Consider the following 26,590-nt stretch of genomic DNA (forward strand, 5'->3'; position numbering starts at 1 on the left):
TACAACTCAAAAAAAAAGAAAAAAAACAAAAAAAAGAAATCAGGGCAGAGGCAGTAAAATTCTCCTCTTTTTTTTTTTTTTTTTTTTTGAGACGGAGTTTCGCTCTTGTTACCCAGGCTGGAGTGCAATGGCGCGATCTCGGCTCACTGCAACCTCCGCCTCCTGGGTTCAGGCAATTCTCCTGCCTCAGCCTCCCGAGTAGCTGGGATTACAGGCACACGCCACCGTGCCCAGCTAATTTTTTTTTGTATTTTTAGTAGAGACGGGGTTTCACCATGTTGACCAGGATGGTCTCGATCTGTTGACCTCGTGATCCACCCACCTCGGCCTCCCAAAGTGCTGGGAAAAATTCTCCTCTTATCTAATACTTCTCACTTGTATAAAGTCAGTCTTAAAGTTTAAATATAAATTTTTAAATTACTCCAGTTGATTTCAGTTTTAAACTTCTTGAAATGTCTTCTTAAAATATAAGGAAAAAATTAACTCTGGCTATGGGAGAAAATATTTAACAATTAAAATAAACACAAGCTATCCCTCCTTTATACAAAACTAACGCTTAACTCCTTTGCCACCAACTCTTACATCTGCTTTGTGGAATCCTCTAATATGTTTCCTTTCATGAAACATTTATCTCTCCTTTCTCTGAATTTTTTATGGTGTTAGATCATAAAATATACTTTCTAACACAAAAATATATGGTTATGTAGTTTTCTCTTTTTTTTTTTTTTTTTTTTGCTGGGGAAAGGTTTGGGGAGAGTGGAAAAGGAAATGTGTATACTCCCAAATGAGCATAATTCTGGAATTATAATGATAATAGCAGCAACTTTTATTTTAAAAATGTGTTTCTTGAACTTTTAATTTAATACAGAGTGTATCTTTCATGAGGGTAAACAATATTTTAGAAAGGATACCTACTTCCTTAAGGAAACATGAAATACTCTTTTCTATTTAAGCTGCAATTCACTGACTTCCAGGAGAGGGCACTCGAGATGCTTTAATGACTTTTAAGTAAGTGTCATTTTTCCTCCTTTTGGAAAAGTTCATTCCTGCTGTGCTATGCTTAGGCAGGCTTTCCGAATGGAATGTATGACGTAGCACTGAAAATCTGGCAACATATCATGATCATATTCTACCTCAAGTTAAGTTAATTTCAGTAAACTGGCTATAAAAGATGTATCCTAGTACATCATTAGATTACTGCTTTCTTTTTTCATAAAAAATATGAAAAAATGTTGGTAATTAACTAAGTATTATCCATGTACCCAAACAAGACACTGGATAGGCCAATGGGACCACAAAGATGACTACGGTTTCATTTTACTTCTTAAGAAATTTTTCATTAATTAAATTATAATTTCTACATAAAGGTGATCAGAGTGACATTCCCATTTTGGTTCCCATCACAGTTCTTGGCTTATAATCATATTTCATCTCTCTAACCTAAGAAATACTCTATTTTTAGTTTATTAGTGTACAAAACCACATCCCAGGCCCTCCATTACTCTACTTTTCTTTCCCTAGAGGTCCCCTACTCTTCTATGTTTTTAACATTCTTATGTAACATTTCACGTAGCTGCAAAACCATATTTTATATAAAAGATGATCATACATAACATCCCCAAAACTTCCTGATGAGCCTAGAATTGTACTAATCTTTCACATTATTATGATTTCAGTGAATCTAACAGATTCCTTTCCTCAATAGTGAATCTGAAGCATAACAACTCTAAGGACAAGCATCATTTTTTCCCCCTCTGGCAAAATAATACAACTGACTGCCAATGTGTGATAATACGTCCTTTCTTATATAACACGCCCATCCTCAATTCAGAAAGTCGCTAACTCTGTCTAGTTTATCATTAAAAACACTATCCCAACTGCACAGGGAACCTGATAAATCCCATCTCAATTTTCCACTTCTGAATTTCAAATGTTCACTGCACATTATGAAGCCTTGTCAGGATGCTGCCCCAATATACTTCACAAAACCGGAGCTTAAATAAAATATTAAATTAAACTGTAATAGCTGGTACTTTTCTTTAGAACAAATAATGTACCAACAATTATACTAGGCAGTAAAAGTAAATTATTTCCTTCTTATCATCATAACTCTATGGAGTAGAGGAAATTTCTTCCATTTTTGGTAGGAAAATGAGGCTTAGCAACACTATGTCACTTATGCAACATTACAGAATCAGAAACAAATAACATGGCAATGCTTGTACAGAGAAGGTCCTTTATATTTACAGCAACACACCTGCTCAGCCACAGAGGCTAACTAGGGTATCTTTATTCCAAGTGATGGGTGACATACTTAGGGCCAGGGAATGGAAGGCAGTAAGTACAATTTGCCAGAAACATTATTTTTGAGGCAGGTTTTAAATAAAGTTTGATGGCTTATAATTTTCAACTTCTCAGCAATAAAAGAATCTGAAGGGAAATAATCATATCAATATTTAACCAACACCATCACACTTTCTGGCTTACCTCAATAGTTAACCGGGCTGGATGATTTTCTAAAAGTAGCTGCTCTGCTATCTCCTGAACTGATTTAATATTTTCTTCCTTTTGATCAAGTTCTCTCATTAATTCCTTCAACAAAGAATTAAGAAGCGTGTTAGAAAAATATATAACCCTAAAATGCAACCTTAGTATGCAAGTACAAAGGGTACCACACTTACAGCATGATAATCTTTTTTGCGAGCTATGTTGGTGTTTCTCTCACTCCAGTCATAAGCAACTTCCTCCTCTTCTTTTTCATTCAACCAAATAAGTTCATTAGTCGCACGACTTACAAAGTTATGGAGTGTAACAAGGTGCCGTTCTTGATTCCTGGATGTATTCTTTAGTAAGGAAAATCATCGTAAGAATCAGGTTTTTGCCAAATATAGATAAGGGAAGCAGAAGATCAAAAAAACAAAACTTACCAAGAGTTTTGCGTACTGACTCTCTAATCTGTGCAACTTTTCTGCATAAGTTAATTTAAGAGGTGCTGTCATTTGAATCTATAACATGAGATTAAAAAGACACTCCCGTTAGTAATCTGAAGGAATTCTAACTCACACTTGATGTATCTATTATTGATTTACAGAGTCTTTATGTAAGAAGCAAAACAAGAGTAAACTAAAACAAAATATATACAAATTTTAAATTCAAATACCTCACTGATTTTAGCTTCTTTGAGGCTAGATTCAAATTCTTCAATAGCTCTGTGAACATTTTTATGATTTTCTAAGTGGCTTTCAACACTTGGCAAATCTGAGCCCCATTCAGTGCGGTCCAGTTGTACCTTCAAACAGTAAATACTAAGTTTAAAAAAGAAATTGATAGCAATAAAGACTGAAACACTCAGGTAAAGTAAACATTTTGTACCTGCATCTCATCAACCCAATTCAGAAGATCCTGAACAAATTTCATGTTGATTTCCTCTTCTGTTAAATTTTGATCCAGCAAAGAAGACTTTAGAAGGGGTTTTCGGATCTGCATCAACTTCAGAGTTTGCAATGAATTTGGCTCCACTCCTGAACTGAAATTTGGAACTAATCCTGATGGGAAACCAGGTGTATAAGCTGGAGTGACAGATGGAGTCAGGCGGGAAGTCATCCCTGACGAAAGGCCAGAAGTTATACTAGAAGAGGTTAGGGAAGGTGTTAAACTCTGGGTCAGCCCAGAGCTCAGACTAGGGTGTAAGGTCTGTGCAAATCCTGAGTTCAAACTTTGAGTGATTCCTGATATCATAAGCTTCGTCTGTTCTGTTGTCAGCATGCGTCCTTTGCTGTACACAGAAGAGCATTCGTTCCTTAGAGCCATAATTTCATCACGCAGTTTTGCAACCCTGAAAAGAAAATCCAAAGGGATAAGGTGCAATATAAAAGCCACCTGTTAAAAAGAGTGAACTCTAATGTAAATTATAGGCTTTAGTTAATAATGATGTATCAATATTGGCTTATCAGTTTTAGCAAATGTGCCACACTAATGCAAGATGTTAGTAATAGGGGAAGAGGGAAGTATAAGGGGGCATACGGGAACTCTATTTTTCACTGAGTCTTTCAGTATGCCTAAACTGCAAAAAAATATAAAGAAGAAAAACGAGGAGGTCATTATAATCATATGGGTAAAATTCTGCAACATGATTTTTTTCAATGAGAATTGTACTATGAGGACTTTCAATCTCATTTGTCTTTATAACTACATTTATAATGAATACAATGACTATAGCATAATATGACCATTTTCCTGTTATTTGGCATTAGGATAGTTCTAAAATTTGGTCATTATAAAATACGTATGAAATGAATGTAAAGCTTTTTTCTACATTTACGTATATATTTTTCATATTTAGAATTACTATAAATTCCTAAAAGTGCAATTACTGAGTCAAAAATTTAAAAGTTTTGAATTTATATGTTTATACAGAGATAGAAAGAGAGAGAGAAACCATAGCCGGAAATATTCCATACCTATTCCCAAACACATACTTCACAGTGATAAAGGTTTTTATACACATAGTTTCTTTAAAGATTTTGTTATGAACATTTTCATAATAGGATAAGCAGAAAAATTAAAAACTGAATTATAAATGGACACTTTTTAGCTGGGTGTGGTGGCTCACGCCTATAACCCCAGCATTTTGGGAGGCTGCGGAAAGTGTATTACTTAAGGTCAAGAGTACAAGACCAGCCTGGCAAACACAGCAAAACCCCATCTCCACTAAAAATACAAAAAATTAGCCAGACATGGTGGTGGGCACTGTAATCCCAGCTACTAGGGAAGCTGAGACATGAGAATCGCCTGAACCCAGGAAGCAGAGGTTGCAGTAAGCCGAGATCACGCCACTACACTCCAGCCTGGGTTACAGAGCAAGACTCCATCTCAAAAAAAAAAAAAAAAATTTTCTTACATTTTTTTATCTTTCAAACATCTCATGAATACTTTAAATATATGTAAATGATGTATGTAACACACATACATTTATTGTATTCATTTTAACGAGTTGGCACCCACAGCAGTATTATGCGTACCATAACATATTTTTTCTGTTGCTAATCTTTAAAAAACAAATACCTACTTAAAACACCAAAATATTTAAGAATGTGACACATATTTTCAACTAAAAAAGAGCTAAAAATAGATTTCATAAAATTTTCATACTCTACATTCCTATTTCAAATGCCCATGAAAAACAGTTATACAAAAAAAGGGCAGAGAAAGAATAAGTAGCACTCTTACCTCTGTACCAACTGATCTGCCTGGTAGTATTTTCCATCAATAAGAATCTGTACATCAATTACATGCTGGCGTAAAAGGTTCTCACATTCAAGTATATACCCAGCAATTTCTGCTTCATTCTGAAACTGCACTCCTGATTCTAATCTCTTAGAATCCTGTATTTTAAAAGAACTCAGTATTAATTCTGTGAAACAAGTTTCAAGATGACCTCAATTACAAAACTTCAAATATTGGAACAGAAGCCTACTCGGGCTTTCTTTAGTTTTCCTTGTTGGCTCAAAAATATGTTTTCCCTCTGCTTGTTGCCTCTCAGAGAGCAAATACCAATCATGATCTTCAGCAAACTTTAAGTTTCAGAGGAGAATACATACTAAGAATCAACCAAACATTATACAAAAGTTTTACTGCATCCAAATCACAGTGACTCCTCTACCACAACCCCAGTGGCTCCTAAAATTAACTTACAGACTGAAGAGCATTTCGAGCAAGTATTAGTTTGTCTTCACAGATGACACTGTCCCTCTGAACTCGGCTGGCAATCTGTTGCAACATTTCCAACCTAAAAGATGAGACGAAATAAAATAAAACTGTGAAGTCAAAGAGCTCACCATTTCTGAAAAATGCTTCCCATCAAAAAATAAAACACAATCCCACACCAATGATTCAATACCTGTGTCCATCAAAGGATTCATTGCCGAAGCTAATGCAAGAGTTGATCAGTGTTGGGCCACAATGAACCGAGAGAAGATTTTCATTCGAATCAAGACTGGTTCGAGTGCTGGTAGTATTACTAAACACAGAATCACTGCTACGGTAACTATAACTACTGTGCATTTTTATTCCTGAAGCGGTGTTCTTCCTTTGACCATTTAAAGCAGACTAAAAGGTAGAAGGTTTGGAAGAAGCTCTACTTCTAATGGTGAAAAGTGGCAGCTGAATATTACAGCTTTTAATGGCTCCTTAAATATGTTTCAACATGCATATGTAACACACAGCAAATAATATGCTGATAACTATTCAAAAAAATCTCGCCTAAAGCCATTCATTTGCTAGCTGAGGTTTGCCTTTTGTATCCTGTATTAAAACCCTGCAAGTACGAACAAAGCAGGCAGATTGGGCGTGTCACTGGAAAGGATATGCCAAATATTTGCACTAAGAGTCATCCAATTGCAACCAACTAAAAAACAACTCAAATGCCTTACAGAAGCCCAGGACAACTAGTAAAGATTATTCTGGCAATAGCAATCATTAGCTAAAAGAACACAAATATTCTATCATAGCCTGACTTCTGCAAAAGACCAGGTCTGTGCTGAATAACATAAGGAAGACAAACAGCTAGAAATTATGAAGTACCTAAAAACAACTGAATTTGATGAGAAACAAAGTACACTTCCATTTTAACCACCATGTCATTTGTTTATTAGGTTAATGTAACTGAAAAAGTATCCATTTACCTTTCTTTATATGACATGCTCCCAGAATTGTTATTTCTAAACCTACTATAAAGTGCCCAGTAGAATACTGATGCAATGCTTCCAAATTTAACTTGTCTGTGCTTGTTTTTCCATTCTATGGGATATTACATGGCATAAGAACACTGACTCTCTTTCCCATTTGTTTTTCACACACTCCCATGCCACATAGCTATTATTTGCAATACATAGACAATCCCAAAAAATGTGCATGAAGAAACATGAAGGCATTTATCCAACCAGGCTCCTACATATTTTCCTACCTCCAATATTACTGTTACATCTCCACTCTAAGAGTAGGTATTTTTCTTTTGAGGGGTCAAGAAAGGGGAAATTTCGGAGTGCCACATCAAATACAGTCAGTGAACAGAAGAGCTCAAAACAGTAACAGTGGCACCTAGCATTTATTAAGTAATTATTATGTGCAGGAAATTAATCATTTTAGATATGTAACTCATCTGGTACTCATAACCACCCAATGTGGTAGGTACTATCACCTCCTATTTACAAATGAGGGAACTGCGGCTTAGACAGTTAAATAACTTGTCTAAGATCATACGGCTTGCAAGCTGAGCTAATAATCTCATTTAAAATTGAGTGGCGTCTGGGCCCCAAACTCTCAATCACTCTCCTTTATTAACATATCTTAAAATTCAGCTATTGTTCTAATGACTAAAAATCTACTCTGTATCCTCTGGAATACTCTTCCATTATTTCAGATGATTAATATAATATCTCATTTCAATCATCCAGAATTACTTCTTCCATAAAAGCTGTATCCTGTATGTTTCTGGCTTGTTTTGGTTTTAATAATCCAGTTATGTAGGCATATTATTCTACTTTAACATAAATGTAATCAGCAATTTAATAAAGGACTGACAGGTTAGACTTGCTCTCATATATTTATTTTATGCATTATTTCACAGTGTTGAATGTTTAAGTCAGTGTGTGAGGCACAGAAAACAAGACAATACTGAGCACCTCTACTGTGTGTCTGGCACTGTGTAAAGCATTGGCAATGCAAGGGACAGCAAAAACAGGTGTTTCTCTCCACATTCTTGGAGCTCCTATCTGTGGAACAGGCAACCCTTAAGCAATCACAGAAATAAATATAAAAATACAACCAAGATAAGCACTATAAAAGAGCAATACACATAAATATGAGAGTTCTAGGCAAGATATCTGAACTAGCCTAGGAGACTGTGGAAAGTTTCTTGAGAAAGTAATGTTAGAGATCTGAGAATGTTTAGGTGTAAAGCAGCCAGCTGGTTGCTCTGCAGAGAGCAAGGGGGCTGGAGAGGTGTCTCTGACCACACAGGCCTTACCCTGTGATATGGTTTGGCTGTGTCCCCACCCAAACCTCACCTTGAATTGTAATAATCCCCATGTGTCAAGGGTGGGGCCAGATGGAGATAACTGAATCATAGGAGCAATTGCCCCCACACTGTTCTCATGGTGGTGAATAAGTCTCACGAGATCTGATGGTTTTATAAATGGGAGTTCCCCTGTACAAGCTCTCTAGCCTACTGCCATGTAAAATGTGATTTTGCTCCTCATTCACCTTCTGCCATGATTGTGAGGCCTCTCCAGCCATATGGAACTGTGGGTCAATTAAATCTCTTTTCCTTTATAAATTACCTAGTCTTGGGTATGTCTTTATTAGCAGTGTGAGAATGGACTAATAGACCCTGCAAGGTCTAGGTTCTACAGACCTCATGGCTAATGAAGAACACAAATCATAATTCCCAGGTACCAGGTTAAGACTGTAATGAAGACAAAGTCATCCAACAGACATTTCCTGAAGACTGAAGGGTACCTTTCCAGGCAACTGGGTGTAGTGAAAGACAAAATAACAAAGAGCTAGTGATGATTTCATGGAGTATATGCACTTGTAGTAGTGTGGCAGAAAGGGAACCTGAGTTAACATTTACTGAGTGTGTTCTAGACGCCGTCCATCACAATTAAAATGGAGGCAAGTTAGACTTTGGTTTCCACTGCCTCATGGAAAGAGTACTACAGCAAAATTGTAACAAGAAATAAAATCAGTTCATTGTTGACCTACAAGCTTTCAGATCCAGGCCCTGGTGACTTAAGGCCAACATGAGAAACTACAGATAATTCTGGCTGGTTTTAAAACTGTAAAGCCTCATTAGATGAGATTTCACATACCAATCCAGCCTACTACGTCATTTATATAACTTACTTCACTGACTGACCATTTAAAACTATTTAAACTTATCCAAGGTCAAGTAAACAGAAGTTTAAGTTCTTCCACAAGAACACAGAGGCCCCTCCCCACTTTATATTCATGGTAGAAAACACCTCTGGCCTACCTTTCTACTTCTGGACGGAGTGCCTTCTCCCTCTCAAGCATGGCAATAATGAGTTTCCCCCACTCTTTTTCTATGTCATTTGGATGATAACCTTGAAGGAGCTTGATGCGTCCAAATTCTATCCAAATCTTGAGAAAACAGAAAAACTTTAATGTGAAGCAAAAATAAAAATGAAACAAAGATTATGCTTGATGATACAAAGTAAATGTGAGCTTACCTCTAATAATTTATACAGACGTTTAATTTTTGATTTTTCTGTCTCCTTTGGTGGAATTTCTGTTTCTTTAAACTGTAAATACTGATTATAAAGTGCCTAAAATAAAAAGGACAAGAAATTAAGGGCCAAATTTAAAAGCTGTGTCTTCACTATCTCACTAAGCCACCACTTTATCATTTACTGTATCATATGCGTTCAGTAGGATTCCCTTGTTAAACTGACAAAAACATACCAATTTCCAGCCAGTTGGTGACCTGGGTCATCTAAGATTTGATGAGGGTGTAATTATTGATGTGAGCAATGACTGAGTGCCACAGAGGGATCTGGATAATAATAAACCATGCAGTGTTTACTAGTGCTCTACTAAAAAATCTCTCATCCTCCAAACAAGAAAACATACCCTTTAAAAGATGCACTTCCCAAAGGCTGCACTTTAGCTTTCAGTCTTTGGAAAAATAATTTGAAGCAATTCCCATTAAAAAAAAAAAAGAAATAAATAAAACCACTCTCTTCTATTACATGGTTCTATCCTTCAAAACAAACTTCTTAGCAGAAAGCACTAACATTTGGTTTCAATGTCCCATTGGCCAATTTAAAACGATTTTTTTTTAAACTAATGAAGGTAGATGCTATTAGTTGATGGGGCTATTATGACAGAAGTTTCAACCATATAATTAAATTATTATCTAGTTTGTATGTACTAATTTGGGAACCTCTTAAATATAATGTATTTATTAAAAGGGACCTCCATAAAAATTATATAGATAATGCATCTTCATATTTAATAATCATGTACTAATTATTTCACCCTAATTCATGCAGCTATAAAACAAGACCCTGTAAATCTTATTTTTCTTTTTTGAGATGGAGTCTCACTCTGTCACCCAGGCTGGAGTGCAAAGGTGCAATCTTGGCTTACTGCAACCTCCACCTTCCGAGTTCAAGTGATTCTCCTGCCTCAGCCTCCAGAGTAGCTGGAACTAGAGGCACCTGCCACCACACCAAGCTAATTTTTGAATTTTTAATAGAGATGGGGTTTCACCATATTGGCCAGGCTAGTCTCGAACTCCTGACCCTGTGATCCTCCCATCTTGGTCTCCCAAAGTGCTAAGATTACAGGCACAAGCCACTGTGCCCAGCTGACCCTGTAAGTCTTAAGGATGACACATTTCTGAAGGATTCCATTCAAATTTCTGCTAATGCAATTATTTGGCATTTCCAAATGATGTATTTTCTTAATCTATGTTTTGTCCTAGGCATGAGCAAGTAATCTGTGTGACCACTTCTTCTGTAACTAATAATCTACAATAATGAGACAATTCACCCAAGGGTCTGGGCAGCAGAAATCCATTTCGAAGTAAGTGTATTTGAACATGAAATCTGAAAATTGTTTTGAAATCAAAATGCAATGTTTCAGGATGTCTGTTGGTCATTAAGCACCAAATGCTCCTAAGTGCTAAACAGTGTTCATGGCACCACATGGTAGTCGTAGGGAAAAGTTTTCCTGCCCTGAAAAATTTCATGTCCATGTAGGGAAGCATCACACAAACAGCTTGAGAACACATAAAAGCTATCATATCATCTCATGCCAAGTAACTTCATCCCAAGGACAAACTCCCTGCAGCAATGGGAATGAAAAAGCCATTCCACAGATGTTCTGTATAGATGCGGGAGCATAATGAATAGGTCTAATAGGGCCCACCCTGGACTATGATAATTTTTTCTATCACAGACTGGTAATGAAAATAAAGCCTACAAACCAAGAAATTAAGGCTATGTAGGCAATATTCACATTACCAGCTTCTAGATATAAAGTAGCCCACTTTGCTATTATAAAACCAAATATGCAAACAAGACAACTTATTCTTTAATAAGTTTACATATTTACAATGGATTTTATAACTGTAATGCCTTTGCCTCAAAGAGCTTGCCCTAAGTTTTTCAGTATTAGCAAATGTTTTACTAAACCATGAATTCACTTATACTGGAAGTCAGACGTGTATTTTCAAATTCATGGTAAAATACAATATATACCTCTTCCTGCACAAAAGATGCCTCTGAAGCAGCTTTTAACAGGACTCAACCACAGGCACACTCCCCAACCAGTACCACACTTGTGTGTACTTCCCAGGGGCCCTCCTACCTTAGCCATAAGAGGGGCTCCAAGCACTTCCCGTGTACTAAAATCAATTTGACAATGTCAGTTTCAGAGGCTCTCTCAAATTAAACCTTTAACCTCTCAGTCAATCAAAACTGAGAGACTACAGTTCCTCTGTTCTAATTGTTAATGTTCTACCTCCATTACAGAGAAATGAGTAAATGAAAATTTTACCTACTTATTAATGACTTTCCAAGGCCATTCAACTTCTAAAATTACTGAATTATTCCAGCATTACTTAAGGGTTTATAATCAAATCAATCCTATGTAATTTCTTTAGTGACACTGACCTTCAGTTCTATAGGATTATTAGGAAATGTTCTCTCAGACATTGTGGTCACATGGTGTCGAATCCATTGGATGAGGTAGTTCACCATATTCTGGTATTCAATCCATTTGACTTCAACATCCTAGAACAATCAAATGATAGAAAAGGTTCATGTCTATAGAAAACAACATTCATATCTAAGACAATTTAGTCAGAAGTCATGTGTGAATTTACTTATTTGAAGCCTAACAGAGAGAACCAGCTAAATGTTTTCTTACTTTCACCTAGCCCCAATCCCTGTCACATAAACACCTTTAAAAAGATGCTATCAACATTTGGGCACTAACACTAACTTAATGAGTGCCAATTCTCATCCAAAGAAAGTGGCTGCCTAGGGTACTGTATTTAGAAGGCTTCTGAGTCTCAATCTAAGCAAGCAGAAAAAATCCAAAGTCAATTTGGGTGTTTAGCAGAGCTCAAGATGGGGGACTAACAACTTGTGTAAGCCAAGTTAATTGCCATCTTTGCAAACTATTTTAGATCTAAATCCACTGTGTATCTGAACCTCAAAAGACTTGTCCAATAAGTAGAAATCCAGATATGTATGCAAACTACAGGAAATGTATATGGTGGGATTATCCAGGGACTCAATAGGCAAACTTTTTAAAAATGGAGGAAACTGGAAGGCTGCCAGTTGTCTGTTTAATTTAGTATTTGATGAATGCTTATTATGTTCAAAGGTTGAGCTGAGTATTATAATAAAAAAATCCTTTAAGACATAATACCTATTGTCAAGGAGTTACTGTCTAAATGTGGAGGCAAGAGAGATACATAATATAAACAGGCAAAATGAAAAGCAGTATTTAATTAAGTGTTGAAATAACTGAAACAGGTAGTATATGCTAGTTGAGATAAGAATCAGACAAGCCTATCTGTGCCTTGAAATAGTTTATGAAGCTTCCTGGGAAAGGCGGTATCTGAGAAGTTCTGCAATGACCAATAAGTAATTATAGACAGGGGGAGATGAGTGGGGGCTTTCCAAGGACAACTTGTGTTGAACTTCTAAAATTACCAAATTATTATAGCATTACTTAAGGTTTTACAAACAAATCAATCCAAAAGCACCAAGAAAGTGGATAAAAGGAGAGTCCCATGTGAGTCAAGACAATGACATGGAAATACCCTCACCACCAGTAAACAGTTCACATTGGGAAATCCTAGCTAAAAAATGTAGGTAAACAAATTAAATTATGCAGTTTTGAACATTAGAATATCTAGACTGCATTTAACCTTGCAAGGAATATGAAGCCACTGAAAGTTTTCAAGCAAAAGACCTCGGGTTCTAGGCAGATTAACGTGGCAACAGTGTACAGAGGTGGTGGGAAGAGAAAAAAATGAAGATGGAAACCTGTGAGAAAGCTATCAGCCTAGCTCTGTAGGGATAGGCAGCAGATCAGCAAGGAGGCAGTGAGAAGAAGCAAGAGAGGGCCAAAAGAAACATTCTGAAGCAACGCTCAACACTGAATGAATCGTCAGTGGTGAGCACGGGAACAGGCTACTCAGGGATCCAAAGAGCATAAAACCTTTGAAAAGAAGAACCTGAGGAAGAACACGGAAACAGGTCTAGAAACAGCACACGGAACTGACAGAAATGATCAGAAAAGGGAGCTCCTAATCCAAGGGAGCTAATCCAAGATACGCTCCTAAATCTTCAAAATAAGGTAGGGAAAAAAGGTATTTGCCTAGGCAGAAATCCAAGTGAAGGGGATCATCCCTAAATATGTGACACAAACAGGGTTTCCTGTTCTCTTCCAGAAATGCATAAGCACTTCTTAGCATAACCACCAAAAAATGCGTCATTGAAGTGACTTACACAAACCTTTAAGAAATAGTAGACTAATAAAGAGCCCAAAGCTATGTGTCAGAGACCTTCCCTGCTTATTAAGTAGCTCTGCTATTTTGGCCAAATCCAATAACTTTCCTCTGGAGCCCACTTTTAAATCATAGAAATATTATCTAGCCAACTTATTTCATAAGATAGTATGAGGTAGCAAATTTGAAATTGTTTTCAAAAGTGAGATATTCTATACCTATAGGATAGGAAATATGGCAGTGTAAAACAGCACCTCGCTAAAAATGGAAAAGTCTAAATTTCAGAAAGTTATAGCTTTTATTTATAAAATGACCAGTAACTATAAATAGCCTCTTTTATTTGTGAAACAAAACAAAATTTTTAATGAGTTATACTTTAAATTTAATGGTAGAATGTCATGAAATACAAAGACTATCAATTTATCAAATAGCGTATTAACTCCAATTCTTTAAAATATATTCAACATTCAAGGCTGGGCAAAGTGGCTCAGCCTGTAATCCCAGCACTTTGGGAGGCCGAGGTGGGTGGATCACAAGGTCAAGAGATCGAGACCAGCCTGGCCAACATGGTGAAACCCTGTCTCTTTAAAAAAAAAAAAAGAAGAAGAAGAAAGAAAAGAAAAAAATACATATTCAACATTCAAAACCTGCAAAAATTACTATCGATAAATGCAGTCAACTAGTCATTACTGAATCAACAGCTTCGAGTGTGAAAAAATCAATACTCACGTTTGCACCAATGCCTTCCCCACCTTCAGGGACTTTAGGAAATGCATCATAGAGAGATGAAACATAAGTTATTACTGATTTTTCATCAGGTGAGGAGACATCAACATCTAAAAACAGCAACATAAATTAATCATTTCACAATGTTGGTAAACTACTTTTGATCAGACTTTCATGCCAATACACATATAATCAAGAAAACAACTCACCTTCAGGGTCCAGAAGTCTTATAACACCAATTTTTTCTGCTACATAAAAAGCATGCTCTAAATTTGCAAGGTTGCTTTGAACAGCAACAGTATTCATATCTATCAGGTCCGGCCTAGGAAAAAAATTCACTCCGTTAATTAGGTTTTCTCATGCACCAGCTCAACATTATATTTATGTATGTTTCCATTTACAAAACAACTTCTGCTCAAATTAAAAACAAGCCTGTGTTAAAATGCAGAGACTTTCATCAAACATTTAACATTGCTCACTTATCTCAGAAACTTTTCTGTTGAAAGCAAATATAACAAGGAAAATATAAAAATTTGAACATATATAAATTTCAACAAGTCTACAAATACCTCATAGCCAGAATACAGATGAGTATCTGTCCCGTCCAACTGATTTAAGCTACACTACTCCAACAGCCTATTTCCAATCCAAGTAGCATCCTGTCACTATTTTTCCCCCAAAGACAAAAAGCTTGTAGCTTAGTTCAATGATGTGTGCATGGCATCCCCATTGCACCACAACCTTTTACATCACCTTTGTCTTCTATAATCCTATTCATTCTTCCAAGGAGAGATCAAGCTCCATCTCCTCTGTGGGGCCTGGCTCATCTTCCTATCCCTTATTTCCGTCTCTGTTCCCTGAACTCATACTTCCAGCTTATACCACACACTGCGGCACTTAGGATAATCTGAGACTTCCTTGCTCTATTAATTCACTGTTCTGTGTACATGTCGTTTCTCCCAAACTGTCAACTCCAAGATAGCAAGTACCATGTATTAAGAAAGTTTTGTATTTTATCCTTCTACTGAAATAAAGAATGGTGTATAGTAGACCCTCAACAAATATCTACTCATAAGTTGGTAAGTAGGTTGCTTCCTTAGTATTCTGAATCCTAAATGACTGGCTAAAATAAGCATTAGTTTATATTTTCACAAGCACGCATGTGTGCATGTACCCACACACATACACACACAGTCACACATATCAGACTTCATATTTTTCTAATTTGTGAAACTTACATAACACCCAAACTTTGAAGCAGAAACTTTGAAGCCCACTCTATCTACGTGAGAAAGGAAAAGAGTCCTCAAATACTTCTTGTAGAGAAAGTGCCAAAATATGGTCATTGGAGACTTCACTCAAGGCTAGAAGCCAGCCAATAAACTTCGATCTCTAAAACAAGGCATTAAAAGAATACAGGAACAATGTGGAAAGAGCAAAGCCTTCAAAGAGTGGTACTCACCACCCAAAAAAATCAGAGTAAGAACCTGTTGATCAGCTTACAAAGAAAGGCTCTCTACAATCTCCACAGGCATTCTTTTTTGCTCAAAATAATCATTTGAGGAACCACAGAAAGAGTAGGAGGGCTCAAAGGTAGTGTGGGAGAAATAAAATACAAATTATTTTGTATACTACTTGGCAGGCGGCTCATGAAAAGCTGTTTGAAAATATATCACTAATTAGAAAGATAAACGGCAATTTGTACTCTTTTTTAAGGTGAGCAAACAGACCTCTCAAGAAAATTGTACACTTTTATATCACTTTGCACTGTTCATAACCTGGAAATGTGGTTACCATCACCTAAATGCTCATATTACAGGAATATATTAGGAAATCATTTAATGTTTCCAACATGCCACCAATACGATCACTCAAAAGTGATCCTACCATTTACTATAGGAACAATAAATCCACTAACAACAATGGAGGTAAATGACAGATCTCTAAAAATAACATTTTAATTCACATAGAAACATACTGAAGAATCTGCCAACCTCAAGATCATTAACCAGGTATGTATAGCAGTCTAGACAAAAACAAATACCTAAAGTTCTTTCATCAAAAAATTGTTTTGTTTCCATAAAGTTTGCACATTTTGGGGGAAATAAAAAACAGCCTTTCTAAGTCTGCCAGATCTCAGAACAAGACATGGCATGTTATTATGAGAACCCTGTCATCAGCAAAGAAAGTAAACACTGAGTAATCCCAGAAAGAATGAATAAAGTCATTGAAGAATCAAGTTTTTCAACTAAGAGAATACAACATAAAACTTCCTTCAGAATGACATAGTCATTTCAACACAAAAGCAGCTGTAGAATACAATGAGTCTGAGTAAGTCATCTCTTTTATCATGAAGTTTAACACTTTAATGGAACAAAAACTGAATGGCTTTCCTCCACTAAAAGACAGCAGATAAAGAAAATTAGTTAAGTGAAAAAGGGAGAAGGGAAAAATTTTACAACCACTATGAAGCTGGGTACAGTGTCTCACGCCTATAATCCCAGTACTTTGGGGGGCTGAAGCAGGAAGATCACCTGAGGTCAGGAGTCTGAGACCAGCCTTACCAACACGGTAAAACTCTTGTCTCTACTAAAAACACAAAAATTAGCTGGGCGTGGTGGCAGGTGCCTGTAATCCCAGCTACTTGGGAGGCTGAGAATCGCTTGAACCCGGGACGTAGAGGTTGCAGTGAGCCTAGATCTCGCCATTGCACACCAGCCTGAGCAACCAGAGTGAAACTCCTTCTCAAAGAAAAAACAAAAAACACTATGAGAGAGTATTAATAAGCTGTAATCTTCAAAGTGCTATTTCTCCCCTAGCTAACCTCCTAACAATGTGGTGGTCTCTTTGTCTTTCAAATCAGTCTTTCCTCTATCGGCCTGAAGCATCCAGAAGAGGCCTTTGCTGTGTGTGTCCTATCTACCACCTTCATTCTTCATAGTCTCACTGGGATAACACAACCTTAAAACCTTCATTTATTTTTCACATATAGAAGATACTTTTGTTCTAAAGGTTTTATTTCTTTGTAACTCTTTTGGGGGAACAACGTTAACAGGAAGTTCCATTTCCATCTTAGGTTTGACTAACCAAAGAGCATTAGACCATGTTCCCATGTTACATTTCAGATAGTTGAACATTAACTATTGTAACTTGCCTGCTTTATGGAAACCTTTCACAATCATATAATTACTTTTCCATGTAAAGTAATAAATGCTAGTCTTTTTATGAAAAAAAAATAAAGCCGTTCTTTTACTTTTTTATCATCCTATGATAATACCTTTGCAAAATGACCCTATCATAAATTATAATTCTCTAAACATATTTATATCCCAGCTTTTCTTTCATAAGCAATTAAAAGTAGCTTAGAAAGAAAATACAAGATAGTATAAAATTTAAATCAGAAGTATAAAACCAAGAAAAGGCCTTAAAATGACATTGAAAGTGTGACTAAAAATTGCAACTCATGCCGGGCGTGGTGGCTTACACGCGTATCCCAGCACTTTGGGAGGCCAAGACAAGCAGATCACCTGAGGTCAGGGATTCGAGACTAGCCTGGGCAAGATGGTGAAACCCCCTCTCTACTAAAAATACAAAAATTAGTTGGCAGTGGTAGCAGGTGCCTGTAACCCCAACTACTCAGGAGGCTGAGGCAGGAGAAGTGCTTGAACCCTGGAGTCAGAAGTTGCAGTGAGCCAAGACTGTGCCACTGCACTCCAGCCTGGGTTACAGAGCAAGACTCTCTCTCAAAAAAAAAAAAAATTAACACAACAGACTACCTAAGGCTTCCACATTTTATCATGATAAACACCAATACACTCAACTGCAAGGAACGTGAAACAATGTCAAAATACTTGGGAAGGAACTACTTAGAAGTACTTAAAATATGGCAGAGGGGACACTAATTAAAGTCAGCTAAGAGAAAGGGAAAAATGTCAGCAATGAGAAGACTACTTTAGTGCAGACACAACGTTACCAAATCCTGAACCAAAAATGTGACAAGAGCTGAAAAAACAGATATAGGAAATATCAATGGCCACGGTCCAAATCAGGATTTTTTTTTGTAAGGATGAAAATATTAAGTGATTTAAATTCATGGAGGCTGTTAGATTGTGTTGGCTCTCAACAGGCACTCAATAATCATTGATGTGGATACAAACAGTAAGGTTTTGGCTACCCTGCATCTGCTTTCCTATGTTTGAGAAATTTTTCTTTCATAAGTCTTAGGGATAAGGAGAGGCGCAAAGCCCATTTCCCAGCAGAAAAACAGAAACATATCAGGTTTTTCCTGCCTCGTTTCTTTGCTCAAGAAATGTCCACTGCATACCTCACCTCCAACTCAGATTCTTTCTGCAGACTCTGTTCCACCATCATTTCCTCCAGGAAGTACTTTCCTCTGTTCCCAAATGCTGTCTGCTACCTGCATTTCTGTATTTACCATATGTTTCATAACTATACATTTGCCTATATCTCATATTGGACCATGAGCTTTCTGAAGCAGAGCCCGTGTTGTCCATGTTTATATCCTCAATATCTAGCATAATACTTAAAACATGAACTTTTGAGGAGTAAATAAATAATAAAGAAATAAATGAGCTATGGGGCTGAGACATACCAGTGTTTCAAATTCCTGGAGATATTTTCCATCCTATGCTTGTTTTTATTCTTTTCACTAATTTCTACTGAAAAAACTATCATCTATGGCTTCAAGTTTTCAAAACCTTGTTGAAATTTACATGGACCATTGAAATTTACAATGTCATAGCTTCTCCATATCCTAAACAAGCACACACCCTTTCAAGGTTTCCTAAAGGCTTTTCTCTCCTAAAAAATCATTTGGAAAGTAGGCACAGAGTGAGGACAACAAACAGGCGTGAAATATAAAAGCTGAAGTTGCTGCTTCTAGGTCCCCTCCCTTTTTATGCTCTCATGTGCCCTCAACTTCAGCTTCTAATAATGTTGCCAGATGGGATAACTTATAAAGTATTAATCAAAAAACAACGGGGACTAATAAATACTGATACCGACTTTGTGGCAGGCAATGCTTTAAAGGACTTAATGCATTATCTCAATCATCTCAGTGACCCTAAGCAGTAAGTTGTATTATTATCCTGAACTTACAGATGGAAAAAAAACCAAAGCATAAGTAAGTTACATAACTTGACCAAGAACACAAATCTGGTAAGTAGCAGTCAGGGTTTGAACACAGGTCTGACTACAGGGCCTGATTTCTCTGCAATATCCTGGCATTATAAACTGAGAACTAAACAGTAACACCCAATATGAAGCTGAGAATACAAAACAAAGAAAATACATAACAGATTATACTTCTACTACTGGGCAAAACGATAATGATGTTGGTAACCCCCATAAAGAAACACAGTAATATGTATGTATGTATGTATGTGTGTGTGTGTGTTTTGACATACTCAGAAAAAATAAACCATAAGAAATATGATGAACTTGCAGATTATTACCAAAACAGAATTCATCAATGTATACTATACCAATGTTTCCCACACTTGGGTCCTAATCCAGATTAAGACTAAAAATAAAGGCCTGGTTATCTGCATTTTAACAGCTTTCTCGCCCCTGTATCAGGTGATTCTTATTAGGCAAGTTTGATAACTAAACAATGTTAAAACCCTTCTTTCTAACAATTATTTAATTTTCCTTCAAGATTATAAGCATTTTGTATTGGGAAAAAAGTTCCACAGTGTCATCAGGCATTATATAACACCACAAACAAAAGCACCCACAAGCAGAAACATGCGACTGCCTTATCCTCTCGGCAGGAGAGAGTGAACCTTTTAACTCTTTTTCAGTGTTTATTTTTATTAAATATACAGGAAAAGAACACATTTAGTGCTAGCAAAGTGGGAGGGTGGGTGTGTCATTTTATGCTGGCCCAACTCTGGAGTACACTGTAAAATAATGAAGCCCTGGAAAAAGATAGCATTTGGTCACATATTCTTTTTCCTTAATCAGATTTAAAAACCCACCTAAATTTTGTGATTTGAGATATCTGATGACTCGAAAAAACACTGGGCCACAGTTTCGTTGCTCAACTTAAAAAGGAAAGACAAGATAGAGAAGAATGGTGGTTGTAAAAGGGTGGGGGGAGACAGAAATGGGGAGTTACTGTTTCATGGGTGTAGAGTTTCAGTTATGCTAGATGAAAAGAGCTCTGGAGATGAATGGTGGTGATGGCTATACAACAAATGAACACACTTAATGCTGTTTAACTATCAACTTATAACTGGCTAAGATGGTAAATTTTATTTTATATGCATCTTATCACAATCTTTTTTTTTTTTTGGAGATGGAGTCTCGCTCTGTCTCCTAGGCTGGAGTGCAGTGGCACAGTTTCGGCTCACTGAAACCTCCACCTCCTGGGTTCTGGCAATTCTCCTGCCTCAGCCTCCTGAGTAGCTGGGATTACAGGCATGTGCCACCATGCCCAGCTAATTTTTGTGTTTTTAGTAGAGACAGGTTTTTGCCATGTTGGCCAGGCTAGTCTCGAACCCCTGACCTCAGGTGATCTGCTTGCCTCAGCCTCCCAAAGTGCTAGGATTACAGGCGTGAGCCACTGTGTTCAGTCATAATTCTTTAAATTTTTGTTTTCTTTTTTTTGAAACAGAGTCTCGCTCTGTTGCCCAGGATGGAGTGCAGTGATGAGATCTCAGCTCACTGCAACCTCCGCCTCCTGGATTCAAGCAATTCTCCTGCATCAGCCTCCTGAGTAGCTGGGAATTCTTAAAATGTTTTAAAGACAACTTCTACATATTTGAGAGAAAAGGCTAAATTGAGAGAAAAGACTAAACAACCACATGAGGCACACAGCTGTGAGTCAGGTGTCCTGTAATTTAGTCCTAATTTGCTCTGACTCTGGACATCCTGCAACCTGTGTCTCAGTTCTTTCTGCAGAAAATGAGTATCAAGAATTACAGAAGTTAGAACAAAAATCACCTAGGGAGCATCTGGAAATGTGTATGACTATGGGAGGGAGGGCATTATGGGCTGGTGGTAGCATAAGGTTCAAAGAACTCAACTGATTTACCCAAGATCTCAAGAGATTTATGTGAAAGTAGCTGTCAAACTAAGCATAAAGAACAATGTGCACGAGTTACCAAGATGTATCTATTGGCATAAAAACGTCATAAAAGGGTAATCAGAGAAGACTACTTGGATCTTAGGTATGCCTCATAGAAATAATTCTTCCCAGTCAAAAAACTGGCAAGTTAATTCATTTATTCATTCACTCAATATTTAATATGTATTTACCATCTACAAGAGAATAAGCCACTGAGAACAGCCACCGTGCGTATGGAGAGCTCAGAGCTCCAAAGGGAGGTCAGGAAAAAACCTGGTGGAAGAGCACCCAGGTGATGAAAAAAGACATACAGAGTTCTGTGGTTGAAGGGCACATGACTACAAGGAAAGCAGTGCAAAGGCAGGAAGCCAGTGGCCAGGGGAACATGGTGAGATATGGGGCTAGATGTGTGGCAAAGGGCCACGATGATGCAGACTCTCCTGAACACCTTAAAGGACTGTAAACTTTTTTCCTAAGAGCTATGAGAAGCCATCAAAATGCATTAAGGAGGATTAGAAGAGATTAAATAATCAGATCTGGGGGCAGCCAGAGAAAAAATTTAAAATGGTCAAAGAACTCTCAGAATCCAGGTAAGTGGCCATGGTGGCTTGTAAAGAATGTGGCAGCAGTGGAAAAAAAAGTGGCCAGGTCAGGAGATACTTAGAAAGTCAAATCTACAGAACTGGTTATAGTACGACACTGGTTACAGTAATTAAGACTGTAAGCATGGATGAGAGACAACACGGAGAGAAAAGAAAAAGTCCAACATGCAATCTTGAAAAACGCTAGTGTTTACTGGCCTTGTGAAAGAGGCCAAGTCTACGGAGGGAACCGAGCAGGAGCAGCCAAGAAGTGGGAGAAAAACCAGGGAGTACAGCGTCATAAAAGCTAAACAAAAGAGTATTTCAAGAAGAAAAGAATGCTTAATAGGGTGAAGTACTAAAATGTAAGGAAGATGAGGCGTGAAAAATATCCACTGGATTCAGCTACACAGATGACCCAAAAATAAGTGTTTTAACAAATTATGGGGTAAGAATCTAGATTAGTATGTGTTAGGGAATGAGTATAAAGCGAAGAAATGATAATGGAGGATATCGCTAAGTCTTCTGAGGACTTTGGCCTTGAAGGAAAGGAGTAATATAAAGTAGTAGCTGCAATAAAGATTGCAGTTAAGGGAAGATGTTTTTGTTAATTGTTGTTTTATTAACAGAATAGGCTGCAGCATGCTTAAAATCCAATAAGAAAGACGTATTGAAGGAAAAAGCTGAATATATACAAGAAGCGTTTCTAAGGCAATGTCAGAGATAAGATCCAGGGCACAGCAGGAGGGGACAGGCTTTGGATAGGCGGAGAGAGGACTCCTGTGTTGAAAGGAAGCAGGAGGTTGAGGATGGATGCAAATGAAGATAGGTTTGTGTCAGCAGCAAAACAGACTTTCTACTTGCTGGCTTCAATTTTCTCTGAGAGGAAGAGTCTAGACTACCTGTTAACGGTGAGAAAAGGTGGTGGGAGGAGGTGCTGTGAGGAAGAGAAGGGTTAATCACACAGATAGAAAAGGACTGCTGGCCAGAATCATTTGAGGCTGGTGATGATGAAGTTCTAATGAAATCAATCTACCCTGAAGTATGGCCTTCTCTGGTGTGCTTCCCTGTGTGGGGACATGCACAGACAAAGCACATGGCTGGGTTCCTACAGGCTCAGCCTTTGCTGGCAAAATAGTACATACTCAGCAGTTTGCAAGGAACTGAAAAGGGACTGTGTGGAAGTGTAAAACAAAACAAAACAAAAACAAACCTCACTCCATTTACCTAGAGACCATTTTCAGAACACCCTCTATACTACAGAACAACCCACGCAGAGGTGACTGAACATACACATGCCACTTAACATCTGCTCTTCAAAAGATCACAATAAAAATATACATTCAATATGCCTCACTTATCCTATGACAGCAGAGAAGTTGCCATAACAAATTCCTGAAGATGACTGTTTTGATTAAATCATGTTCAGGCTTGGCATGTCCTTACTGTTCTTATTGATGCAAAAAGCACCTCACCTTGCAGTTGCCCAAAAAAAAAAAACCCTGTAATATGTTCCTCCATTCTTCCCTAGCAAGTAAATACGCACTTGCGGAAGACTCATGCATAGTTGCATAACTCGGTGTAGATATCCCTTTATGCTCATATTTGGGCATAGATTAAGAACCCTAAGGTAGCAACAAGCTATGAAAGTAATTTTCCCTTGTTCTTAAAACTAGGTGCCTGAGTTTTTTCAAATACTCTTTTTTTTCTACAAAGTGACTCTCCATTAACAAGGTAAACAGCAAAAATGAGAAACAGTATATTTATAGCAAGCTTTGTTAGTACTTCGAGGTTACAATCTAACAACTTCTATAATTAAAGATACCTAATGAATTATGGCTTTCTCGCTTCACAAAGAACAACAGATCGCATAACAGCCTAAATTTTAATGAATACAGAGAATGGTATATTGATGTTGACAGATAAGTAAGTCCTCCAGTGGCTCTATTTTAGTGAACTAATAAAAGTAAAATTTAAGTAAATTTAGTGACTAAAGGATAAATATACCCTCCCCAAAAGGGGGGTAGTGGAAATCAATTTATTTTTATTATGATAGAAAACTAAATCTCAAACTACTTTATCTCACAGACTAAGATGAGAATGTGAATAATCAAATCAAAATACAAGAAGTGTTGAAATGAATAGAAGAACCTATCAAAGAAAAACAGATGGAGTTACATATACCAACCAGCTGCTCCTGTAATGTAAAAGAAATCTTCCTGTGAAAGGTAAGAAGAGAATGCTAAAGGGAAACACGATAAGGCAGGACTTGTCAAGTTTCTAAGCAAGGAGAGTCTTGATCAAACCCGCCTTCCCTTAAGCTTTACAGTCAGTGCCCTGTTGTTAGCAGATCTGTGACAGCATGTTGGGGGAGGGGAAACTCATGTTTATTACACACTTCCTAAATCTCTGGGATAGTGATAGCCACTCTCTCATATGCTACTTCAAGACAGCCCCACTCTAACTCTTCTTTTCCTTCTTTTTTTTTTTTTTGAGACAGAGTTTCACTCTTGTTGCCCAGGATGGAGTGCAATGGCCTGATCTTGGCTCACTATAACCTCCACCTCCCGTGTTCAAGTGATTTTCCTGCCTCAGCCTCCCAAGTGGCTGAGATTATAGGCACCTGCCACCAGGCCCGGCTAATTTTTGTATTTTTAGTAGAGCTGCCATTTCTCCACGTGGGCCAGGATGGTCTCACACTCCTGACCTCAGGTGATCCACCTGCCTCGGCCTCCCACCGTGCTGGGATTATAGGCGTGAGCCACTGTGCCCAGCCGATAGTCTAACTTTTCAATAATCACATCACTGAAATTTGTCAACTTAGTCATTTTTTCCCCCTAAACTCATAACACATGCATGTTTAGACTAACAGCTTGCACATCAAACAGTGAAACATGAGCCTGCCATTTCATTTCTGGCACATCTTTAAAAGCTGAAAAAAAATAATTTTATGAATGAAAGGACAAAGTAAAAGAAAGAATAGAAAAAAAAGAATGGGGCTTAGACCTGCTAAAAGGTTATTAACAGGTTAAGAAGTGTTTCTTTCTCAAAGGCATCATTGAGGGGAAACAGTGTAGAGGGGGTATGCATCAATACAACTCTTTTGGTAGACAATTCAGAAGTACGTCTCAAATGTTTAAAGGTAATTCCCTTTGTCCCAGCAATTCCACTTCCAGGACCTTATTCTACAGACATATTCACACGCCTGCACAAACACACATAAAAAGTTCAATACGACAGTTTTAAAAGCAAGAAACAACATAATATCCATCAATGAGGTACTCTAAATAAAATGTTACATGCATATAATAGAATACTATATGGAATCTTTTTTTTAAATCACAGATACAAGAAAAAGTAGGACTGTGGGTAACAAGTGCCTGCTGTAAAAACTGCAACCAGGTTTGTCAGGCTCCCATGAAGAGGACAACCAGATAAGCCATCTTCCTACTGTGGCTGTGTCACTTGTTCAGTTTTCTGCCTCAAAAATGAAGGTAGGAGAATGTGGGCTATACCTTCTATCACAGCTATAAAGATCTACTTCAGCCAGGCATGGTGGCTCATGCCTGTAATCCCAACACTTTGGGAGGCTGAGGGAGGTAAATCATTTGAGTTCCGGAGTTTGAGACCAGACTGACCAACATGGTAAAACCCCATCTCTACTAAAAATACAGAGAAAATTAGCACAGCATGGTGGCGCATGCCTGTAATCCCAACTACTCAGGCAACTGAGGGAGGAGAATTGCTTGAACCCAGGAGGTGGAGGTTGCAGTGAGCCAAGATCATGCCACTGCACTCCAGCCTGGGTGACACAGCAAGATTCCGTCTTGGTTGGGGGGGGGGGTGTCTATTTCATGCAGTAATGAGAGGCTTCATATTACAGATAATTTCTGTAAATTAATCTAGACAAGAAGGCCAGAAACATAAAAGGAAAGTAATATATTCAGGTATTTCCTCTAAATATTTACATACCAAATTACATCCCCCAAATTGTATGTTAAACCATACAGACACAATAAAAGCGTTCACCAGAGGCAGACACTAACTTTTACACCTCACTTGGATACAGATGCATTACATTATAAGCAGTGTACATTGGCTCTTCAAGAATTTAAAAACGAGATAATGGTTAGAAGTCATCCATTTCTGCTCTCAGAGTTCAATCATTTTGAGTTCATTTGGTGATGTAAATAAGCAATGTGACTTTTTCTACACAAGCTGGATTACTGGGAAAATTGATAACTTTCAGGCTCTAGTGTGTCTGGCTTGTGGCCACACAAACTACAGCCCATGGCCAGGTATGCACACACACATACACACACCCTCAAACCTCTGGATTCTGCAGCCTAAAGGCTAAAGGAAAAGAACCACCTACTCAACACTAAGCCAACTTCCTATGGGAACATTTCAAACCCTAAAGGGCCTCCTCCCAGTATTAAACCAGTCGAATCCAGTTTAGCTTCTAAAGTGTGATTGAATTTAAGCATGTGACTAAATCATCAGCCTGCAGGTCATACAATTAAACAAGATGACTCTGGACACAGCTTTATAGTCTAACCTTACCAATTACAGCATCTTTAACCTTTAATATAATGAAATAGGATGGCCCTATTATATTCTCATTCAAAATGCTAACAATGGACA

General features: G+C 37.5%; 1 protein-coding gene across 50 annotated transcripts in view; it reads right to left on the reverse strand.

Annotated features, from left to right (window-relative positions):
* Positions 1-26,590, reverse strand: part of DST (dystonin) — a 505,428-nt gene that overhangs the window by 177,588 nt on the left and 301,250 nt on the right. For 48 of the 50 annotated variants that reach the window (XM_078369452.1, XM_008994605.4, XM_035295973.3 and 45 more), the window contains 12 exons: positions 14,485-14,597; positions 14,279-14,385; positions 11,700-11,819; positions 9,252-9,347; positions 9,035-9,162; positions 5,695-5,788; positions 5,230-5,384; positions 3,373-3,835; positions 3,161-3,289; positions 2,928-3,005; positions 2,682-2,843; positions 2,488-2,592 (listed from right to left, as the gene is read on the reverse strand). In XM_078369452.1, coding sequence (XP_078225578.1) covers positions 2,488-2,592; positions 2,682-2,843; positions 2,928-3,005; positions 3,161-3,289; positions 3,373-3,835; positions 5,230-5,384; positions 5,695-5,788; positions 9,035-9,162; positions 9,252-9,347; positions 11,700-11,819; positions 14,279-14,385; positions 14,485-14,597 — 1,750 coding nt within the window. Of the gene's footprint in view, positions 1-2,487; positions 2,593-2,681; positions 2,844-2,927; positions 3,006-3,160; positions 3,290-3,372; positions 3,836-5,229; positions 5,385-5,694; positions 5,789-5,899; positions 6,165-9,034; positions 9,163-9,251; positions 9,348-11,699; positions 11,820-14,278; positions 14,386-14,484; positions 14,598-26,590 lie in introns of those variants that run through there. The other 2 variants (XM_035295979.3, XM_035295971.3) reach the window with 1 other exon arrangement.

This window comes from Callithrix jacchus, chromosome 4, assembly GCF_049354715.1.
Source record: "Callithrix jacchus isolate 240 chromosome 4, calJac240_pri, whole genome shotgun sequence".
Taxonomy (NCBI): domain Eukaryota; kingdom Metazoa; phylum Chordata; class Mammalia; order Primates; family Cebidae; genus Callithrix; species Callithrix jacchus.